Raw genomic sequence first — 18,217 nt, forward strand, 5'->3', positions numbered from 1 at the left:
AGGGAGGGAAAATCAGAAAGAAAATCACTCTGTTATTGTTAGAGTAGTACTAGTTTTCTATACACTGGTTCACATATAATTTTGAACAAATAGATTTTTGTGTTAAGGGGAAAATCTACTCCACAATACTTGCACAAGGCTAATTACAGTTATTCATTGAAAACACACATCCTTTTGTAATTTAGCATTCAATAATCTTGTACTATCAATCCAAATTCTTTATTGTTTGCAACTTACAAGTTATTCTAGTGTGGTGTTGTTGCTTCCACTCGCTGCCAGAAGTTTTTATATTGTACATCAGCCCAGAAAATGCTGGAATGGTGCATGTTGCAGCAAGTGATATGGAATTGGATCTTTTTCTTCACCATTTAGATTGTATTACTTTTATACTTCAAATTGCTAGAAATGGAAATTGATAACAGCACACTGACTTCTGACTTCAAAAGTTCATAGAATCACAACAGTGCAGAAGGAAGCCATTCAGCCCATTGAATCTGCACCGACCTCCAAAAGAGCATCCTACCTAGGCCCACTCCACCACTCTATCCCCGTAACCCAGTAACCCCACCTAAACTTTTGGACACTAATGGGTAATTTAGCATGGCCAATCCACCTAAACCTGCACATCTTTGGACATCTGAGACTCCATGATGATTGTACGCGATGGTTTATCACCTGAAACAACTTTAAGGATCGAGAAAGAAATATGGTGAATTAGAATCAAGAGCATTATTCAGAGAGTAGATTAACAAAGAGAGAAAAGGAGAGGAAAGTAAAAAATTTAAGAATACTTCCCTTCTCGGAATATTTCACTATCTGCTGGGATGATACACCACAGCTTCATTGTTCTCTTTCTGAACAAGTGGCATGTCAGGACCATAAATCATATCATAATGGGGAATCGGGGGCTCTCATTTTCCCCCCTTCAAAAGCATAGGCCCTTCTCCCCACCGCCCCAAGACACATACTGGGAATTCGCCACCCCCCAATGGAGCACCCCAGAGGGTCCATCCCTGGCACAGGTTGGCCGGGCATGTCCCTCTCGCCCTAGTGGCTATATTGACCTTGGTACCCCGGCGGGATCCGCTCGACTGAATCCTGTTTTTAAATACCTGTTGTAAACCTCGCTGATGTGATGTCACAGCAGCGACGTTTAAATATTCAGTGGGGGGGATCATGTGGTGGGGAGACCCGTTAAGAATAAAATTGATTAAAATCCGTTTAAATTGTGGGAACCTCTATGTGACCGGTGAGGGGCTGTGAAAATCGGGAAACGAGATCTCGCTGGCGAGAATTTCATTTTCCGACTCTCGCAAGATTTTGTTCCCGCGTTGCCATTTACGCCCATGCCGAACAGGGGTGCAAAATCGCCCGTATAGTTGTTGCTTGCAATTTCTGGGTCTTGTTTACAATTGTGGGCCAGTGATGCTCATTAAAATGTGTCTTAAGGTTTATCCAATATCGTTGAATATAAACAATGGAAGATAGCTGTATGGACATCCAAGCAAAGATTAATGCGCTTCCATGTTAGCACATTAAAAAGACCTCACCTCATAATTTAAAGAAGATTGTACCTGATGGTTTATGACCTCAAACAACTTTGGACGGCACGGTGGCACAGTAGTTAGCACTGCCGCCTCACAGCTCCAGGGACCCGGGTTCAATTCCAGCTTCGGGTGACTGTCTCCCCGTCTCCGCCTGGATTTTCTCTGGGTGCTCCGGTTTCCTCCCACAGTCCAAAGAAGTGGAGGTTAGGTGGATTGGCCACACTAAATTTCCCCTTAGTGTCCCAAATGTTAGGTTGGGTTACTGAGTTACGGGGATAGGGTGGAGGTGTGGGCTTAAGTAGGGTGCTCTTTCCCAGAGCCGTGGCAGACGCGATGGCCTCCTTCTGCACTGTAGGGAGTCTATGATTTTATGAATCGGGAGTTCTAATGATAGTCTAGTCAACTGTTAGGCATGGAGTTCTGATGTTCTGGTCAATGTTTAAGTAATTGAGTTTTGTAGCACAGGTGCTTTTAAGGGAAAAGTGGATCAGCACACGGGTGAGAAAAGGTTACACTGATAGAGTTAGATGGAGAGGAAAGAGAAGATGCTCGTGTGGAGCATAGATGCAGGCAGACATTTGAGTTGAATAGCCCTTTTCTGTGCTATAGACTCCAATCAAAACAATAATTTAATTAATTAATTTTTTTCATCAATGGGAATTTGGGTCCATAAGATGGCCAGATAGCAGCATTGACTGCACTTTAAAGTAACCATTGTTTTGGAAGACATTTTGAGATGTGTTCGATTACATATTGTCAGTGAAAGTTCTGAGTGTGGTGGGGATAATATGCACTGTCCTTTATGACTAGATCCTAAAGATATTATGAAGACTGCATTTATTTTTCACCCTTTTAAAATTGTTTTATTCATCTGTGGAAACGTCCTGAGCTAGTTACATAGAACTGTTGTTCATTCTCTCGTCAATTATTTTGTATTATTGCTGCATGATTCTCTTTAGAAATAAACCATTATCTCTGCTTAACTTGGTTTGTAGTTTAATCAGTGTTTTTGACAATAAGTACCCGTTTTATCAGGACTGACTGTTCAGATTGGATCTCAGTGAAAATTAGTTATTGCTATCAAATTTTCATATTTGAAATAATTGTTAATACATGTGGTTAAACTGCCACATAATCCACCAGTCCAACTATGTATGTGTTCTGTATAAAAAAACTATTATTCATTCTCAGGATTTACCAAAGTGCATAATTCTTTTATTCTTTATAGTATCTTAATATGCTAAAACAGTTTGCTTACTTGGTTGTATATTTAAACAACTGAATGCATTGTGACAGCTGTAAGACCTTGCTATACTCCAAGTTAATTCAAATGGCAATTATTTAATCCGACAATTGCACCGGAATCATTGCAGCTGAATCCTAAAATGGTGCTGCTTTCAGCAGTCCTTGATTTTATCAATTTAATTTCTCTTAAGTTTTTCTATTGTATGATATTGTGTCTTGTTAAAAAATACGTTCTATTTTCAGGTACTGTTGTAGATCGTTTGGAAAGAATTTATCATCGTTCAGGCAGCAAGAAACACTGGTCTGTACACTGCACTTTAATTTGCCCTTTGTGCCAAGTATTATGTTAAATGCCTATGTTTTGTATTTGAAATACTTAAAATTAAAATGCTGATTGTGTTCTTTGAAGTCAGTCAGAAGGGCAAACCAGTGCTGGTTCAAGCTCTTAAACCTAAGACTATGTGCTCCAACCCATTTCCCCCCCCCCCCCCCCCAATATCCTTGTGTAGTCGCCGCTGTCAAATGTTTATCCATTTCATTTTTAAGTTCATGTCCCTGCATCCAGTTGTGATAAAGCTTTCAGTGTTCATATAATACTGTGGGAAAATATTTTTTCTAATCTTTCTCCTTTATTTTCCTCATTATAGTCCTGCAGGAATTTACTGTCCCTCATTGTTCTCTTCCAACAAAACCAATTTCAGTGCCTAATGGTTTCCCATGACTTATGTTAGACTATCTAGTCTGTAGTTACTCAGGTTATTCTACTCTTTTTTTTTTTGAAACAGGGGCGAGATTCTCCGACCCCGCGCCAGGTCGGAGAATCGCCGGGGGCTGGCGTGAATCCTGCCCCCGCCGGTTGCCGAATTCTCCGGCACCGGATATTCGGCAGTGGCGGGTATCGCGCCGCGCCGATTGGCGCCCCCCCCCGCGATTCTCCCCCCGGATGGGCCGAAGTCCCGCCGCTAAAATGCCTGTCCCGCCGGCGTAGATTAAACCACCTACCTTACCGGCGGGACAAGGCGGTGCGGGCGGGCTCCGGGGTCCTGGGGGGGGCGCGGGGCGATCTGGCCCCGGGGGGTGCCCCCACGGTGGCCTGGCCCGCGATCAGGGCCCACCGATCCGCGGGCAGGTCTGTGCCGTGGGGGCACTCTTTCCCTTTTGCCTTTGCCACGGTCTCCACCACGGCGGAGGCGGAAGAGACTCCCTCCATTGCGCATGCGCGGGAATGCCGTCAGCGGCCGCTAATACTCCCGCGCATGCGCCGCCCGGAGATGTCATTTCCGTGCCAGCTGACGGGGCACCAAAGGCCTTTTCCGCCAGCTGGCGGGGCGGAAATTCGTCCGGCGCGGGCCTAGCCCCTTAAGGTTGGGGCCCGGCCCCCCAACATGCGGAGCATTCTGCACCTTTGGGGCGGCACGATGCCTGACTGATTTGCACCGTCATGGGCGCCAGTCGGCGGACATCGCGCCGATACCGGAGAATTTCGCCCCAGAGGTGTTGGCAATAGCAGTATTTTCAAAAAAAGAGGCTCAGCTTCTGCTCTCCCCAATCTTCCTTTAACAGCTTATGGTGCATGTCATCTTGAGTTTTACTATTTTCTTTCAGAACATTTTTTGTTTTCAGCAGCCAACCCCATCAACCGTCTTATATTCTCATCCTAGTAAACCTACATTCTTACTTCCACCATTAATTACAAACACCAGTGTATTATCGCCACAATAACATGTCCTGCATCCCAAGTGGTCTAATCTTCATAGAATCATAGAAATGTATAACGCTAAAGGAGGCCGCTTGGCTCGTCATGCCAATGTTGGTCTTTTGAAAGAGCAGTCATGCCTCCTTCTTGTCCATAACACTATTCTCTGAGATTCTCATCCTCAGGCATTTGTACAATTATTTATGGAATCATCTTATACCATTTTTCAGGTAGCGTGTTCCAGATCCCAAAAAGCCTCTGAATTTTAAAAAATCCTCATCGCCTTTCCAGATTTCTTGTCAACAGTTTTCAATCGATGACCTCTAATTATTGACCCACTGATCAGAACGGGTTTTTCCCCTTATTTTCTCTATCAAATTCTCTCAGCACCTTGAAAACCTCGATGGTGTCACATCTCAATCTTTTCTGTTCCATGGAGAACAGTCATACCTTTTCCAACCTCTCCTCGGAATTGAAATCCCTCATCCCTGGTAGTATCTACTAAACCTCATTTGTATCATTTTACTGCCTTTACATCTTTCCTTAAATGTCCTCCAAACTATCCTGCAAATTTTATAATGCTACTGCCTACACCCAAGGTTGTTTATGAAACTTGAAAAGGGTAATGGACTCAAAACTAGTTCTTACGCAACACCACAGCCCTTGGACTGGATTCTCCGTTATTGGGACTATGTCCCCACGCTGTCGTAAAGACTGTGGACTTTCACGCCAGAAAAACTGGCGTAAAAGGGCCACATATTCCTAGCCCTGCAAGGGGCTAGCAGGGTCCCGGCATAAATCTAGCAGCTTCTGCTGCAGATATGGGCCCCCGCATTTCCATTTCGGAGGCTGCGCACGGCAGCGGCCTCCAGCGTCCGCGCTGTGCTCTATGGCGGACTCAAACCGCGGAGCTGACCCTAGAAATAGACCCCCCAATCGGCCGCATGCCTAACCCTGATCGCCGCCCAAACATTGCCCGGCCACATGCAAGGCCCCCCCCTGCTCTCCGATCGGCCCGTTCCCAACCAGGACGGCCGCAGACTGAATCCGCAGCTGCCACGCAAGATTCCTGACCAGCCGGACCATGAATGGTCCATGCCTTCGGGACCTCGGCCAGTCGGGGGCGGAGAATGGCAGAGCAGGCCTCCAGCAATGGCCCCAGCGAGAGTATGCTGCTTTTCGGGACCTGCAGAATCAGGGAAGCGGCGCTGACCCCGATTCCGTGTGGGATATGGATTCTCCGCCCGGGCGACAACCACGATTTCGGCGTCGGGGTGGGGAGAATCTAGCCCCTTGCCTTTAACTATTCCTTTGATTTTATATGCTTCTATAGGCTCTTAATTTTTCCTTTTTTACTCCTAGTTTTTCTATTTTCCCTTTTAGCACTTGAAACCTCCCTCTTCACTCCCTCACTATTCTTTTCATATTCCTGATTAACTTTAAAATATCATTCCTGTATCCAGATCATTTACGTAAATGGAGCCTAAAAGGAGCCTCAATACAGATCACTAGTGCGTATGACTGCCCAGGGAGTCGAGAAACACCCCGCTATTCAATGGCACTTTGCCGCTTTTTATGTCTCGTGGGGTTTCTCTCCGCCGAGGCCACACCAGAGTCATTTTCTGCTGGCAAGCCCAACCTCGGTAAGGCCCCACTGGGCCCAATCCCTGGCAGTGCCACACAGCCACCCTGACAGTGCCCCTGCCAGCCTGGCAATGTAAACCGGGAACTCTGGCTGTGCCAAGGGGTCTCTACAGGTCTGGGCCCCTCCGCCCGCAGGTGCTATTACAACTGGTCCACATTTTAAACGGCGCCCTAGTGAGGTCTGCCAGGCACGGCCATTAGGCCCTGGGCTCTGGGAGAATCCTGCGAACACATGTTTAAATGAACCTGATGGATCATTTGAATATGCTAATCTTGAGGCCTCTTGCGAGACTTATGGCTTGGTCTCGTCACTAGGTCGGGCGCAACAAGGCCGTTAAATCGCGCCACAGGTCTCAACAACCTAAAAAGATATTTAGCTCTAGTTATTTCTCTAGCTGAAGTGATACGTACTTTAATGCCTGTACCTTATCTTTTTAAACTTGCCTTATCAAAAGGTAACATCCACTGCATTCTTTTTATCTATATGCTAGATTTTCTCTAAAATAAAATTCAGTGGACAAGCGTTTACAAATCCACATTGACATTCTCTGATTTTTTTCATATCTTTCTAAATACTCATTCATATTCATATTTGTAGACATTTTCCCAAAGATAGGCTCAGAAGTGCCTCTATCTTCCTGCCTATTTTTTTCCACTTCCATGAACAACAGTATTACATCTACCTGTCAATTCTTCACAGTAATTCTAATTTCTTGAAATTTTGAAGTTCTCAGTATCTGAGACTGGTGACTTTCCTAATTTTACTCTCATTAACTTTTTTTAATATAGATTACTTTTGAATATTTTTTCATCCATAATCTTATATTCCCACCTTTGGCTTCCCCTGTAAAAGTAGAGTAAAGTATTTATTAAACATCTCCGCTTTTCCCTTGGTTACAAGTTGGCCTCTTAAGTCCAAGGAATGCTTCTTGAAAGCATATGATAGACAACTGGTTTAACCATCAATCACCAGATTCAGTTGGACCACTTGAAACACCATCAGATCCTGCTTTTGTCTACTTAAACTGCTCAATATTCCTATATATCCCTGGAATGCAAAGATAATCCCCGGCTTCTTTAATGCACTACAAATCATCTTCTTAAACCCTTCTGAACTTTCTGCAGCTTTTAACACAGTTGACCACACCATCTTCCTCCAACACCTTTCCAATGTCATCTAGCCAATTGGGACGGCTCTCAACCTGATTCCATTCTGATTTATCTAATCATAGCCTGATAATTACAATGGCATCTCTTCCTGCTCCCACACTATTGTGGTGTGTGTGTGTCCCTTTCCCAGGGGTCTATCCATGGTTCCACCTATTTCTCATCAAATGCTGCTCCTTGGTGAATACACAGCTTTAGTTTTCTCATGTACACTGCTGACGAGCATGCACATCCAGCTCTACCTCACCACCACCTCTCTCAACTCCTACATTGTTGCTGAATTATCAGACTGTTTATCCTATATCCAGTACTAGAGGAACAGAAATTTCCCCCATTTAAATGCTGGGCAACAGTCTGAGATTAGGCCAGTCTATTTGCAACACTGGTGTCACATTTGATCTTGAGATGAGCTTCTGACCTTTTATCTGCACAATCATTAGGACAACGTACTTCCATTTCGGTAACATTGCCCAAACTTTCCACTGCCCCAGCTCATGTGCTGCGGAAACACTCATTCATGCCATTGTTGCACACTCAATTATTCCAATCTCCTCCTGGCTGGTCTGCCACATTCTACCCTTTTTAAATTTGAAGTCATTCCAAAGCTCTGCAGCCTGTTCCTTAACTCCAAGCAAGTCGCATTCAATTATCACTCTTGTGGTCGCTGGCTCCCAGTCAAGCAATGCCTTGATTTTAAAATTTTCATTCCTGTTTTCAAATTCCTTCATGGCCTTGCACCTCCATGGGCGGGATTCTCCCAGCCCTGTGCCGGGCCAGAGAATCCCTGTGACCGGGCCACGCCGCCCTGACGCCAGCACGCGATTCTCCGCGCAGAGAATCGGCGCCATTGGCACCGGCGTGGTTGGCACGGCGGAGGTCGCGGGCTGCTCTACACGGCCCCCCCGCGATTCTCCGGCCCAGATGGGCCGAGCGCCCATGAAAAAAAAAACGAGCCCCGCCGGTGCCATTCTAACCTGCTCTGAGCCGGCGAGACCTCGGCGTTGAAGGGTCGGGTGGCGGCCTGTGGGGGAGGGAGGGGGGGGTTTTGACCCCGAGGGGGGGCCTCCGATGTGGCCTGGCCCGCGATCGGGCCCACCGATCGGCTGGCCGGCCGCTCTAGCTGGGGGGCCTCTTTTCCTACGCGTCGGCCCCTGTAGCCCTGCACCATGTTGCGTCAGGGCCGGCACGTTGAAGGGGGCCACTGCGCATGTGCGGATCCCGCGGCCCACAGTTCGCGCCGGGAACGGCAGCTGGAGCTCCAGTGCCGTGCTGGCCCCCTGTAAGGGACAGAATTAGTCCTGCCAGCGGCTCATTCATGCCGTCGTAAAACGCAACGACGTAGACACTCTGCTGCGGGATTAGAGAATCCCGCCCCTAATCTCTGTAACCTACACCAGGTCACACAACTCTCCCAAGATATCTGTGCCCCTGTAAACCTCTTTTGCATCCCCAGGTTCAATTGCTCCATCATTGGTGGCTGTGCTTTAAGTTGCCTTGACCCCCAAGCTCTGGAATACCCTCCTTACACCTCATTAACTTGCTTTCCTCTGTTAAGACACCCCTTAAAACCTACCTCTTTGACCTAACATTTGTTCATCCAATCTATTATCCCCTTCCATCGCTTGGTGTCATGCTTGGTTTTATAATGCTCCTTTAAAGAACCAAGGGACATTGCATCATCTGAATGGTGCTGAATAAATGTAAATTTTTGTACATTTACACTACTATAATCATTATTATCTACCTCTATTAAAATTAATTTTCTTCCTCACCTCACCTTTGGCATTACACCTTATTTTGTGTGGGAATATATTTAAATTTACCCATCCCATATTTAAATATCTTCTGCATGCCTTCTGTTTGTCATTTTTAAATAAATATTGGAACTGGCAGTAGCCCTTTAAAATATGATCATCTCTACTTTCACTTTTTAAACTTTATTTAGGTGTGGCCATTGTCCCTTTAAGGGCAAAACTGGCCATGTGACCCTTAATCTGCCATGTTGCCTTTCAAGGGACAATAACCACAATAGTATTTATGTTGATTTTTTTTAAAGTTTGTGTTTTAACATTTGATAAAGATGTCAGAAATGACTATCTAGTATTACAACTACAACAGTTTCAGAATTCTAAAGTAAAATTACGATATAACTATCAATCAGGGGCTTTAGTTCTATCCTTTAATAGCTTTTAATTAAGGCCCCTCATAATTGGCGTAGTTACTTCCATAAACCTTTGCCCTGGATAAAGGTAGATATCCTTAGGCAAAATTGTTTTTTGTATACAGGTTAGGTGGAGTTGAAGAGATATTTTTGGATAGACATCAAATGGGGATGGATCAACAAATAACAAGCACATATGGTGCCATCTGATTTAGGAATCTCTGCTTCGCAGCACTATGGAGGTTGCTGGCCAGATTCCCATAATTGATTGTCTCCAGATCTCACCTCTGTATCTGAGGGCAAGTGGTTAATGTCGGGGAAGCATTTTTGGCCATTTCTTTCAGCTCTGTAATGGATCTGATAGTTGATGCTGCATTTGTGTGGGAGTGCGGTAAGGCAGTAAATCACTTAATATATCAGTCGTTGCCATGCCAGCCGATTTTCCAACAAGAGGAGTAGACGTAAATGCTATTGGAGAGGACTTGGACAGGCATTAGTGGAGGAAATATGTGTTCAAATTCAGAGCTGTATAATTTAGTTGATCTTCCAATATCTTTTTGGGGGAGGGGGATTGGTTCCCCTCTATTATAGCATATCATCGGTTTTTGACTGTAATTCCTAACCTGTTTCACCATGTTTTGTGTATTTGTTCTTTTTACGAATATTGCTTCATTGTTTAATGACAGAAATGTTACGGTTATTACATTGAAATGGTTTGCAATTTAGGAAATGTAGATTTTGCTGTATGTTTAGAACTCTAACTTTCTTTTCACTCCTGTGACCTTATTATATAATCAATATATTTAGGTTGGCTGTACGTTACAGTGCTGCATTTTTAGAACTGGTTGCTGCCTCTATGGCTCCACATATTACCACAATGCTGGTACATGGGAAGCAGGTAATTAGGACAGCAATTGTGAGATTTGGTGCCTTCTTCAGTGTGTCATAATACCACCTAGATTTATTTAATGAATGTCTTGCACTGCATAATTGTGTGCTATTGCTTTCCTAGCAACCACCAGAGATAATGTCCATTCTATTTACTTAGAAATGGTTTCTTATTACATTTGTGCTAGATTTGGAGCATGCATTTGATTAACTGGACAGCTAGTAATGCTTCTGCTGAGCAGCCAAAGCTTTCCATTTAATAAGTTTCTGAATTTAAATAATTGCAGGTTTTCTTAATTATGCTTGGGTGCATCCAGTTGAGGTTCTCATACATTTTTGACATGCGTATCTTTTGGCTGTGCTTGTTAAACATTTTTGTTAGTTCCTTGTTGCTCTCCATCAAATCTTGACATCTTTGTTCCATCGCATTCCCATATCGCAAGTCTCAGAATGTACACATTGGCATTTTTTTTCTTTATTTCTTCACGGGATATGGGCATCACTGGCAAGGCCAGCATTTTTTACCCATCCTAATTGCCCTTGAACTGTGTTGGCTTTCTAGTCCATTTCAGAGGGTAGTTAAGAGTTAATCACATTGTTGTGGGTCTGGAGTCACTTGTAGTCTTGACCAGGTAAGGATTGCAGATTTCCGTTCTTAAACCAGGTGGATTTTTATTTTTTTTAATTTTTAAAAATAAATTTAAGAGTACCCAATTTTTTTTCCAATTAAGAGGCAATTTAGCGTGGCCAATCCACTTAACCTGCGCATCATTGGGTTGTGCGGGTGAAACCCACGCAGACACGCAAAATGTGTAAACTCCACACGGACAGTGACCCGGGGCCGGGATCGAACCCGGGTCCTCAGCGCCGTGAGGCAGCAGTGCTAACCACCATGCCGCCAACTGCCCAGGTGGATTTTTATAACAATCGACAATGGTTTCATGATCACCATTACTGCGACTAGCTTTTAATTCCTGTCTTATTAATTCATTTTAAATTCCACCAACTGCCTTGGTGGAATTTGAACCCATGTCCTCAGAGCATTTGCCGAGGCTGGTGGATTACAAGTCCAACAACATTAACGCCACGTCACTATCTCCCCTATTTTTGATGCAAAGCATATTATTTATGCTTTTTTTAAAGACATTATTGTATGTAGTTCATGACAGACCATTTAAACATTTTGGATTTAACCAGTGTAATGCTGAAAAAATGATGAGCGTTGCTGAGGTTTTGTTTTATCTCTGTACCAGTGCCAAGTTAAAACATCTTTGGTCTAAATCTGTCTGAAATTTTGTTCACTTTACCTGAGCAAAGTATGGTTTTTACTTTTGACCTAGTTACCTTTGACCTTTTTATTAATGTGCCTTTCACTTACCATTCTCTCACTAAGCCTCCTGCTGCTGCCCGTCACTAATAGGCTTCCGTCTCTTTAGAGCAGGGGGTGACAAAAATATGCCCCACATAGATGTTCCACCCAGCCTCTGGGGTGCTGAAGCAAGTATCCCAGGGAATGTTCTTTACAGCCTTGGAGCCCTGTGGCTTCAAATTTAGCATTTCTGTAGTGCTCTTCCGCCAATCCATGATATCAGCACCCTCTCCACATGGCATTGAGATACAGCCCCCAAATCCTCAGGAGTGACCAGAAGTGAGTCTGTCATGTGGAGGGGCGGGGGACATGGAAAAACTAAAGTTGGACTATTGGGGAGGGGTTCAGACTGGGACTGACAAGGGATGGGGGGGGGGAGAGGGGGGTGACGTTGACAGGTTGGGCCTCCAGGAATAGGGGTGGCAAATTGGGATGAGGAGCAGGCTGTGAATTTGGAGTGGGCTGACAGATTGGGATGAAGGGGCTGGGGAGGTGACAGATTCAGACTCAGGATGGTGAAGCAGAATATTGGTACAAAGGGCAGCAGATTGGGACGAGGGAGCAGATTGGGATTTTTGTGGGGGTGGGCGGTGGCAGATTGGAACTTGATAATGAAATTGGGCCAAGGGATGGAGGTTCAAGAGATTGCAACTTAAAGGGGGTTCAGGATAATGGGGGGAATAAAGGGTTATTAGGGCCAAGCAGAAGGATTCAAAGACTGAGGACTAAGAGTGAGGATGTGGGCTCGAGGGAAGAGAGGAGAACTATGAAATGGAGCTGGAAGATTTCAGCTTGAGCTGCAGCGATAATCATGGAAACTGTTGGATTTGTTTTATTGTCACGTGCACAGAGGTACAGCGAAAAGTATTGTTCTGCGTACAGTCCAGACAGATTATTCTATACAGGAAAAAAAACATAGGACATACATAATACACAATACATAGGCACAGGCATCGGGTGAGCATACGGACCTGGAAGTCGAAGTTCCTTTGTTTGGTTGAATCTCAACTCATTTCTACTTGCCGATATTGATACTTGTATCTTTAATGTACAAGTCAATCCTTTGAAAGAAAATGTACTTTGATCTAGAAGGTGCCATGTGCACAGCAGGAAACTGGAGTGTAGAATGCATTTGCTGTCATTTGAAATGTAAGCATGTTGGAAGCAATATTCACAAGTACTTTCCTTGATCTACGTGTAACGGAACATGATGGGCAAAATTCTCCATTGCTGGGAGCAGGTATCCCGATGCAACAGCACGGTAGCACAAGTGGATAGCACTGTGGTTTCACAGCGCCAGGGTCCCAGGTTCGATTCCCCGCTGGGTCACTGTCTGTGAGGAGTCTGCACGTTCTCCCCGTGTCTGCGTGGGATTCCTCCGGGTGCTCCGGTTTCCTCCCACAGTCCAAAGACGTGCAGGTTAGGTGGATTGGCCATGATAAATTGCCCTTAGTGACCAAAAAGTGACCAAGGAGGGGTTATTGGGTTACCGGGATAGGGAGGAAGTGAGGGCTTAAGTGGGTCGGTGCAGACTGGATGACCGAATGGCCTCCTTCTGCACTGTATGTTCTATGACAGAGAATCGGGCATTGCGAGGGGGGGGAGGGACTGGATCGGTGTCCTGCGATGCTTGACCGGGATTCACGCCAGCGCTAGCAGGCTGGGCACCATATTCTCCGGGCCCACATGATTCTCTGGTCCTTTGGGCTGGGAATCACATGAGCGGAATTAAGTACTGGTATTACCCAGCATGGCCCCGATGTGGTGGACCTTGGGGTGGGCCAAGGGGGTAACTGCTGAAGGGACTTACCCCCAAAGTCCATCCGAGGGCCACCCACCACCACCACCACAATGCCAGACCTGCCCAACAGACACCCCCCTCCCCCCAGAGACTTCCTAAATAGGGGGCTCCCCCCACAGAGACCCCCTAAAAAAAGGGACCCCACCACACCCACAGAGACCCCCCCAGAAAAGAGATCCCTGTCTGGAAACTAGAGAGCTGTCCAAACAGAGGCAGTGAAAAATATTACTGTTGTAACACTCACCTGGGCAATACATCGGCTGTCTCAGACAGTGGAAGCACCATGTGGCAATTCCTGGAAAGAGAAAGCAGTGCCCTGTGCTTAAACCCATCAGACCCTTGAGCTGTAGCCATTCATTAATCTCCCTTACTGGGCTGTGAGTAACAGCTTCCACACACACACAGCTGTGAGCCTTGCTGCATTCATCTTCCTTCATGGTTCAGTAACTCTGAAGTGCTCTGACCACAATTTGTACAAACCAGTTGCAATTCACCTCCCGGCAGGAGAATATGGTCTACCAAACAGAGAATGTTGCCTCGTGTTTCACTCTGAAGCTCATTTTAATGTAAATCATTTTAATGATAAATTCTGAAAAGTTTGTCAAGGAAAGGAAGGACGACCCAGCGCTGTTGGACATGTATTTACCAATAATTCATACAGTGATGAAAACTGGGGGCGTGATCTTCCCAAGAGGCAACAAAGTTCCCGAGCAAGCCCATTTAGCCGTGTGTTTCCTGGCACTCGCAGTGCAGAAAAACACATGGCCATTCAACACAACTCGCTTTGAATAAGGGGCCGAAATGGTGAACGCACAGCCGAGGCCGCATATTTTACTAGGGAGCTCTGCTCGCTGGAATTCTGTTATAACGAGAGATCGGGATGTCATTTAAAACTGGTGTCCAGATCTCCGAGGCCCACAAAACAAATCCAGGGTGCCCAGGTGGCACCAGCAGTGCCAGAGCACCACCCTGCCCAAAGGGCATGCAGCTGGGTGCCGTTCCATCGGGTCCCTGTTTGTGGGGACCAGTGTTGAATGGCGTTCGCCCGAGGTCCCCGAGGCGAAGGGATTGAAACCCAAAGCCTCAGGCACCTTGAGAATCTGCACTCTAGTAAGGCTTACTACCTCGCTCTAATATGCAGATTTGCCAAAAGCTGACCCTGCCCATTGTGGGCAGGATTCCCCTTGCAACATCTCGCGAGATTGCGTTGAATCTCGCAAGGTGTTGTGAGCAGGGCAGATTCCAGGAACGGGGTCTCCCGGCTTTCACTGGCCACATTACACTCTGAACTGCGGCGAGCTGCTTTTCTGACGCAGCGTGGCCAGAAGATCGCACCCTGGGTGTATAGTCCCAGGCATAAATATTGTTGCATTTTTTAAGTGAAATCCTAAAATGTACTATATTGAAGTTGTTTATTTGGACAGCAACATTTTGAATATATTGTAGGAGAAAAAATATATTGAATGCACTGCCATATTGTATTGCATCACTTGATCTGATGAATCCGAGTGTGATGGGGCTGACACCAGCCCCACTCTACTTTTGTGGGATACAGTTAACAAAGCTTTGGATGAATTGAGGGTAACTGAGCATGGAAACTAGGAGATCATTCAAGAGAACATTGGAACGGTTGAGTCTGAGTACATTAAGCACATGTCTTGGGGCAGTAGCTATGCTGAGGAGGGACAGAAGCAAGAGATAATATGGGGGCTCTGAAATCAATTTCCAAGAAATTAGAATGTATGGAACAGTGGAAGCTGGAAGGACGCAGAGACAAATATTAAAAGTTGCATTGAACTTCCCCACAGTCCTCCTATCAATTTTGTATTGTTTTTAATACCATACCGAGAGTCAGGAATTAACAGCTGTCAAGGAGGAGCTGAGATTAATGGTAGTTCTTCTCATGCAGTTTGTGGATATAGAGTATTTTTACAATGTGGGTCATGAGCTAAATTTAACTACTGCTGAATAAAAACATACTTCAGTTTTTTTCTTGTGACAGTTGGTGTAAGAATCACTGCAGGTAACCAGGATTATTGACATTTTCTCCATCCAAATGGAAGAATGGTAGATCCTATTTAAAAATGATAATTCCTAGCAAGTGTCCTTTACACATGAATGGTGGCTTACATGTTGCTCCCACTCCCATGCGCAGCTGGATATGTAGTCGGAGCAATAAGGGTTCCAATAAAGCCTTTATTGTTAATAAGGAGGGCATACATGCTGACAAGCTCATTCAGGGCAGAATCTGCATCAGTTACTTTGGTATTTCTAGCACAATTTACCCAAATTTCAATTTGGCCAAATTGAATTTCCGTAATCTTTTGTAGTGGTTTACAAAATCGACAAATGTCTGGTAATTGTGGACTTTTGGGGAGACCCTTAAAATTAAGCTGTTTTGCTTAAACATGAGAGCATTTATCAACATCTTAAGAAAAGCTTTCAAAATTAAAAGTATTTCATTTACTAATAAACTGGCTCACGTTACACCAATGTAACTATTAAATGATTCTGTACAGTTTTTGTAAAGTTGTTTTCAGTTATTTAAAATCAGGACGCTCACAAGCATAATTTTTTATGACAAACCCATTGTCAAATGTATTAATACAACTGCACCAGGTCATTGCTTTTAAAAATATTAAGGATGGCAAAAAAATTAAACTTTGTTCCAAAACATTTCCCAATCACGCTGGTTCAGCAATTCTACTTTTTGGATTATTTAATTACGTTTGAGTGGAAACTTGCACTCTAACTTCATTCCAGAAAACTAGAATAGTTTTGAACACAGTTTGCCCCCACATTGATGATTGCCCCCTCTACCCCAAGAAATTTAATCAGGCCCGTATTCTGGCCTGATATGGACAACATGCTCTAGAAGCCAGTAACCTGATCTCAGCCATCATATCATCAGCTTCATCAGCTGTGGTTCTAAAAGGACCAGGTTAAGGTGCCTCTTCCCCAGCAGCAATATTCTGGTAGGTCCGAGAAAGTTGGTGAGGTGACCAAAAGGAAAGGGGAACAATCCGTGCCAGCAACTGTCTTCAGGACAGTGGTAAGCCAAGAGGAACATTCCTGCACCTCCCGACTCTACATTTAAATAAGTGTTTTTAAAAAGCACTTAACTGTTTGGTGGCACCTCCAGCAGTCCCTCTTGGGATGTTTATCCTGAATGTAGCAGGACAACCTGGTTTTAGAATCGTGGCCTCAAACAAGCATGAGGCCTTCTGCTCGCACACACAAAGGAGCTGATGCCTGTATCAGATGTGATTTCGGACTATCTGCACGGTAGGCTTTCCCAATATGATGAATTAATTATTTCTGGCGCAGAATGTGCATATACTCACCGCCAACCATTTTTACACCTTTAACAGGTGTCAATGGAACTTTCGTATTGCTGAAAAAGTTGTTGAATCTTTTCATCTTGTACCATCAGGACAATAAGCAAGAATGGCAAATCTAAGGGAACAACAATTTATACTGTATGAGAAGAGAATTCTGATTGGTTGGCAAATGGACTCTGGTAGAGGTGTTGCCATGGACGATATACTAGCTGATGGTGACTAAGAGTTAGTTGCCAAGCATTGTTTGAAATTTAAACTAGACAGCTTGTCTCTGATAAGGCATTGCCCTGAGGAATGAACCAGCAAATGACTCTCTCATTTATTTTGTTTCGCTGAAACAGGTGCAATGTGTGTACATGTTCTTTTTGTCTGCAAAGAACAGAGCCCTGTGTAGTAATATATACAGCTTTCAGCACCCGCAAATGCAAAACACTGCAGCCCAACAGAAGACCATCTTTAGTTGATTTCCAGCATAATTCATAGCACACTGAGCTTTGAGTTTTGCAATGGTCTGTAGCCTGTCCGTCGTGAACAGCAGATGGGACATGCTGTTTGGCACGATCTGGCAGTCTTCGCGACATACAGTCTACAGCATTGAAAGCTGTCCAGTCTACCTCACATTGCCCCAAAAGGTCAAGATATCGCAAAGAATTCTAAGCAACAGATGAAGCGCCAGGGACCTGTGTTCAATTCCTGGCTTGGGTCACTGTCTGTGCGGAGTCTGCATGTTCTCTCCATGTCTGCGTGGGTTTCCTTCGGGAGCTCCGGTTTCCTCCCACAAGTCCCGAAAGACGTGCTTGTTAGGTGAATTGGACATTCTGAATTCTCCCTCAGTGTACCCGAACAGGCGCCGGAGTGTGGGGATTTTCACAGTAACTTCATTGCAGTGTTAATGAAGTCGACTTGTGACACTAATAAAGATTATTATTATTAAAGTTAGCTATTTCACTCTGCTACTATGCAGTAGCAACATGAGTGGAATTCACCACTGACAGGATGCTGCTGTCAAGCCAAAACGATATTCTGCCTATCACACAAATGAGTACTGTGGTATGTGAATTTCAGTGCCACTTTGATGCTAGGTATGTAGACCGTATATCACAAAGACTGGTGGATAATAGCAAATAGAATCCCTACAGTGCTGAAAGAGACCATTTGACCCATTGAGTCTCCAAAAGAGCACTCTACTGCACATTAATCATGGCCAATCCAGCTAACCTGCACATTGGAACACCTGGAGGAAACCCACACAGACACTGGGAGAACGTGCAAACTCTTTCAATCATATCCCTTCCATTGATCGCAATGGGCAAGGTACAGAGCACACCCAACCAGCCTTTGCTTTCAAAACTCAAAAC

General features: G+C 44.8%; 1 protein-coding gene across 3 annotated transcripts in view; it reads left to right on the forward strand.

Annotated features, from left to right (window-relative positions):
- The window catches only part of phkb (phosphorylase kinase, beta), a 447,849-nt gene that overhangs the window by 384,678 nt on the left and 44,954 nt on the right, over positions 1-18,217 (forward strand). For 2 of the 3 annotated variants that reach the window (XM_072518192.1, XM_072518194.1), the window contains one exon: positions 3,036-3,093. In XM_072518192.1, the coding sequence (XP_072374293.1) occupies positions 3,036-3,093 (58 nt within the window). Of the gene's footprint in view, positions 1-3,035; positions 3,094-10,267; positions 10,359-18,217 lie in introns of all 3 variants that reach the window. The other variant, XM_072518193.1, reaches the window with a different exon arrangement.

The sequence above is a fragment of the Scyliorhinus torazame genome, chromosome 10, assembly GCF_047496885.1.
Source record: "Scyliorhinus torazame isolate Kashiwa2021f chromosome 10, sScyTor2.1, whole genome shotgun sequence".
Classification (NCBI taxonomy): Eukaryota; Metazoa; Chordata; class Chondrichthyes; order Carcharhiniformes; family Scyliorhinidae; genus Scyliorhinus; species Scyliorhinus torazame.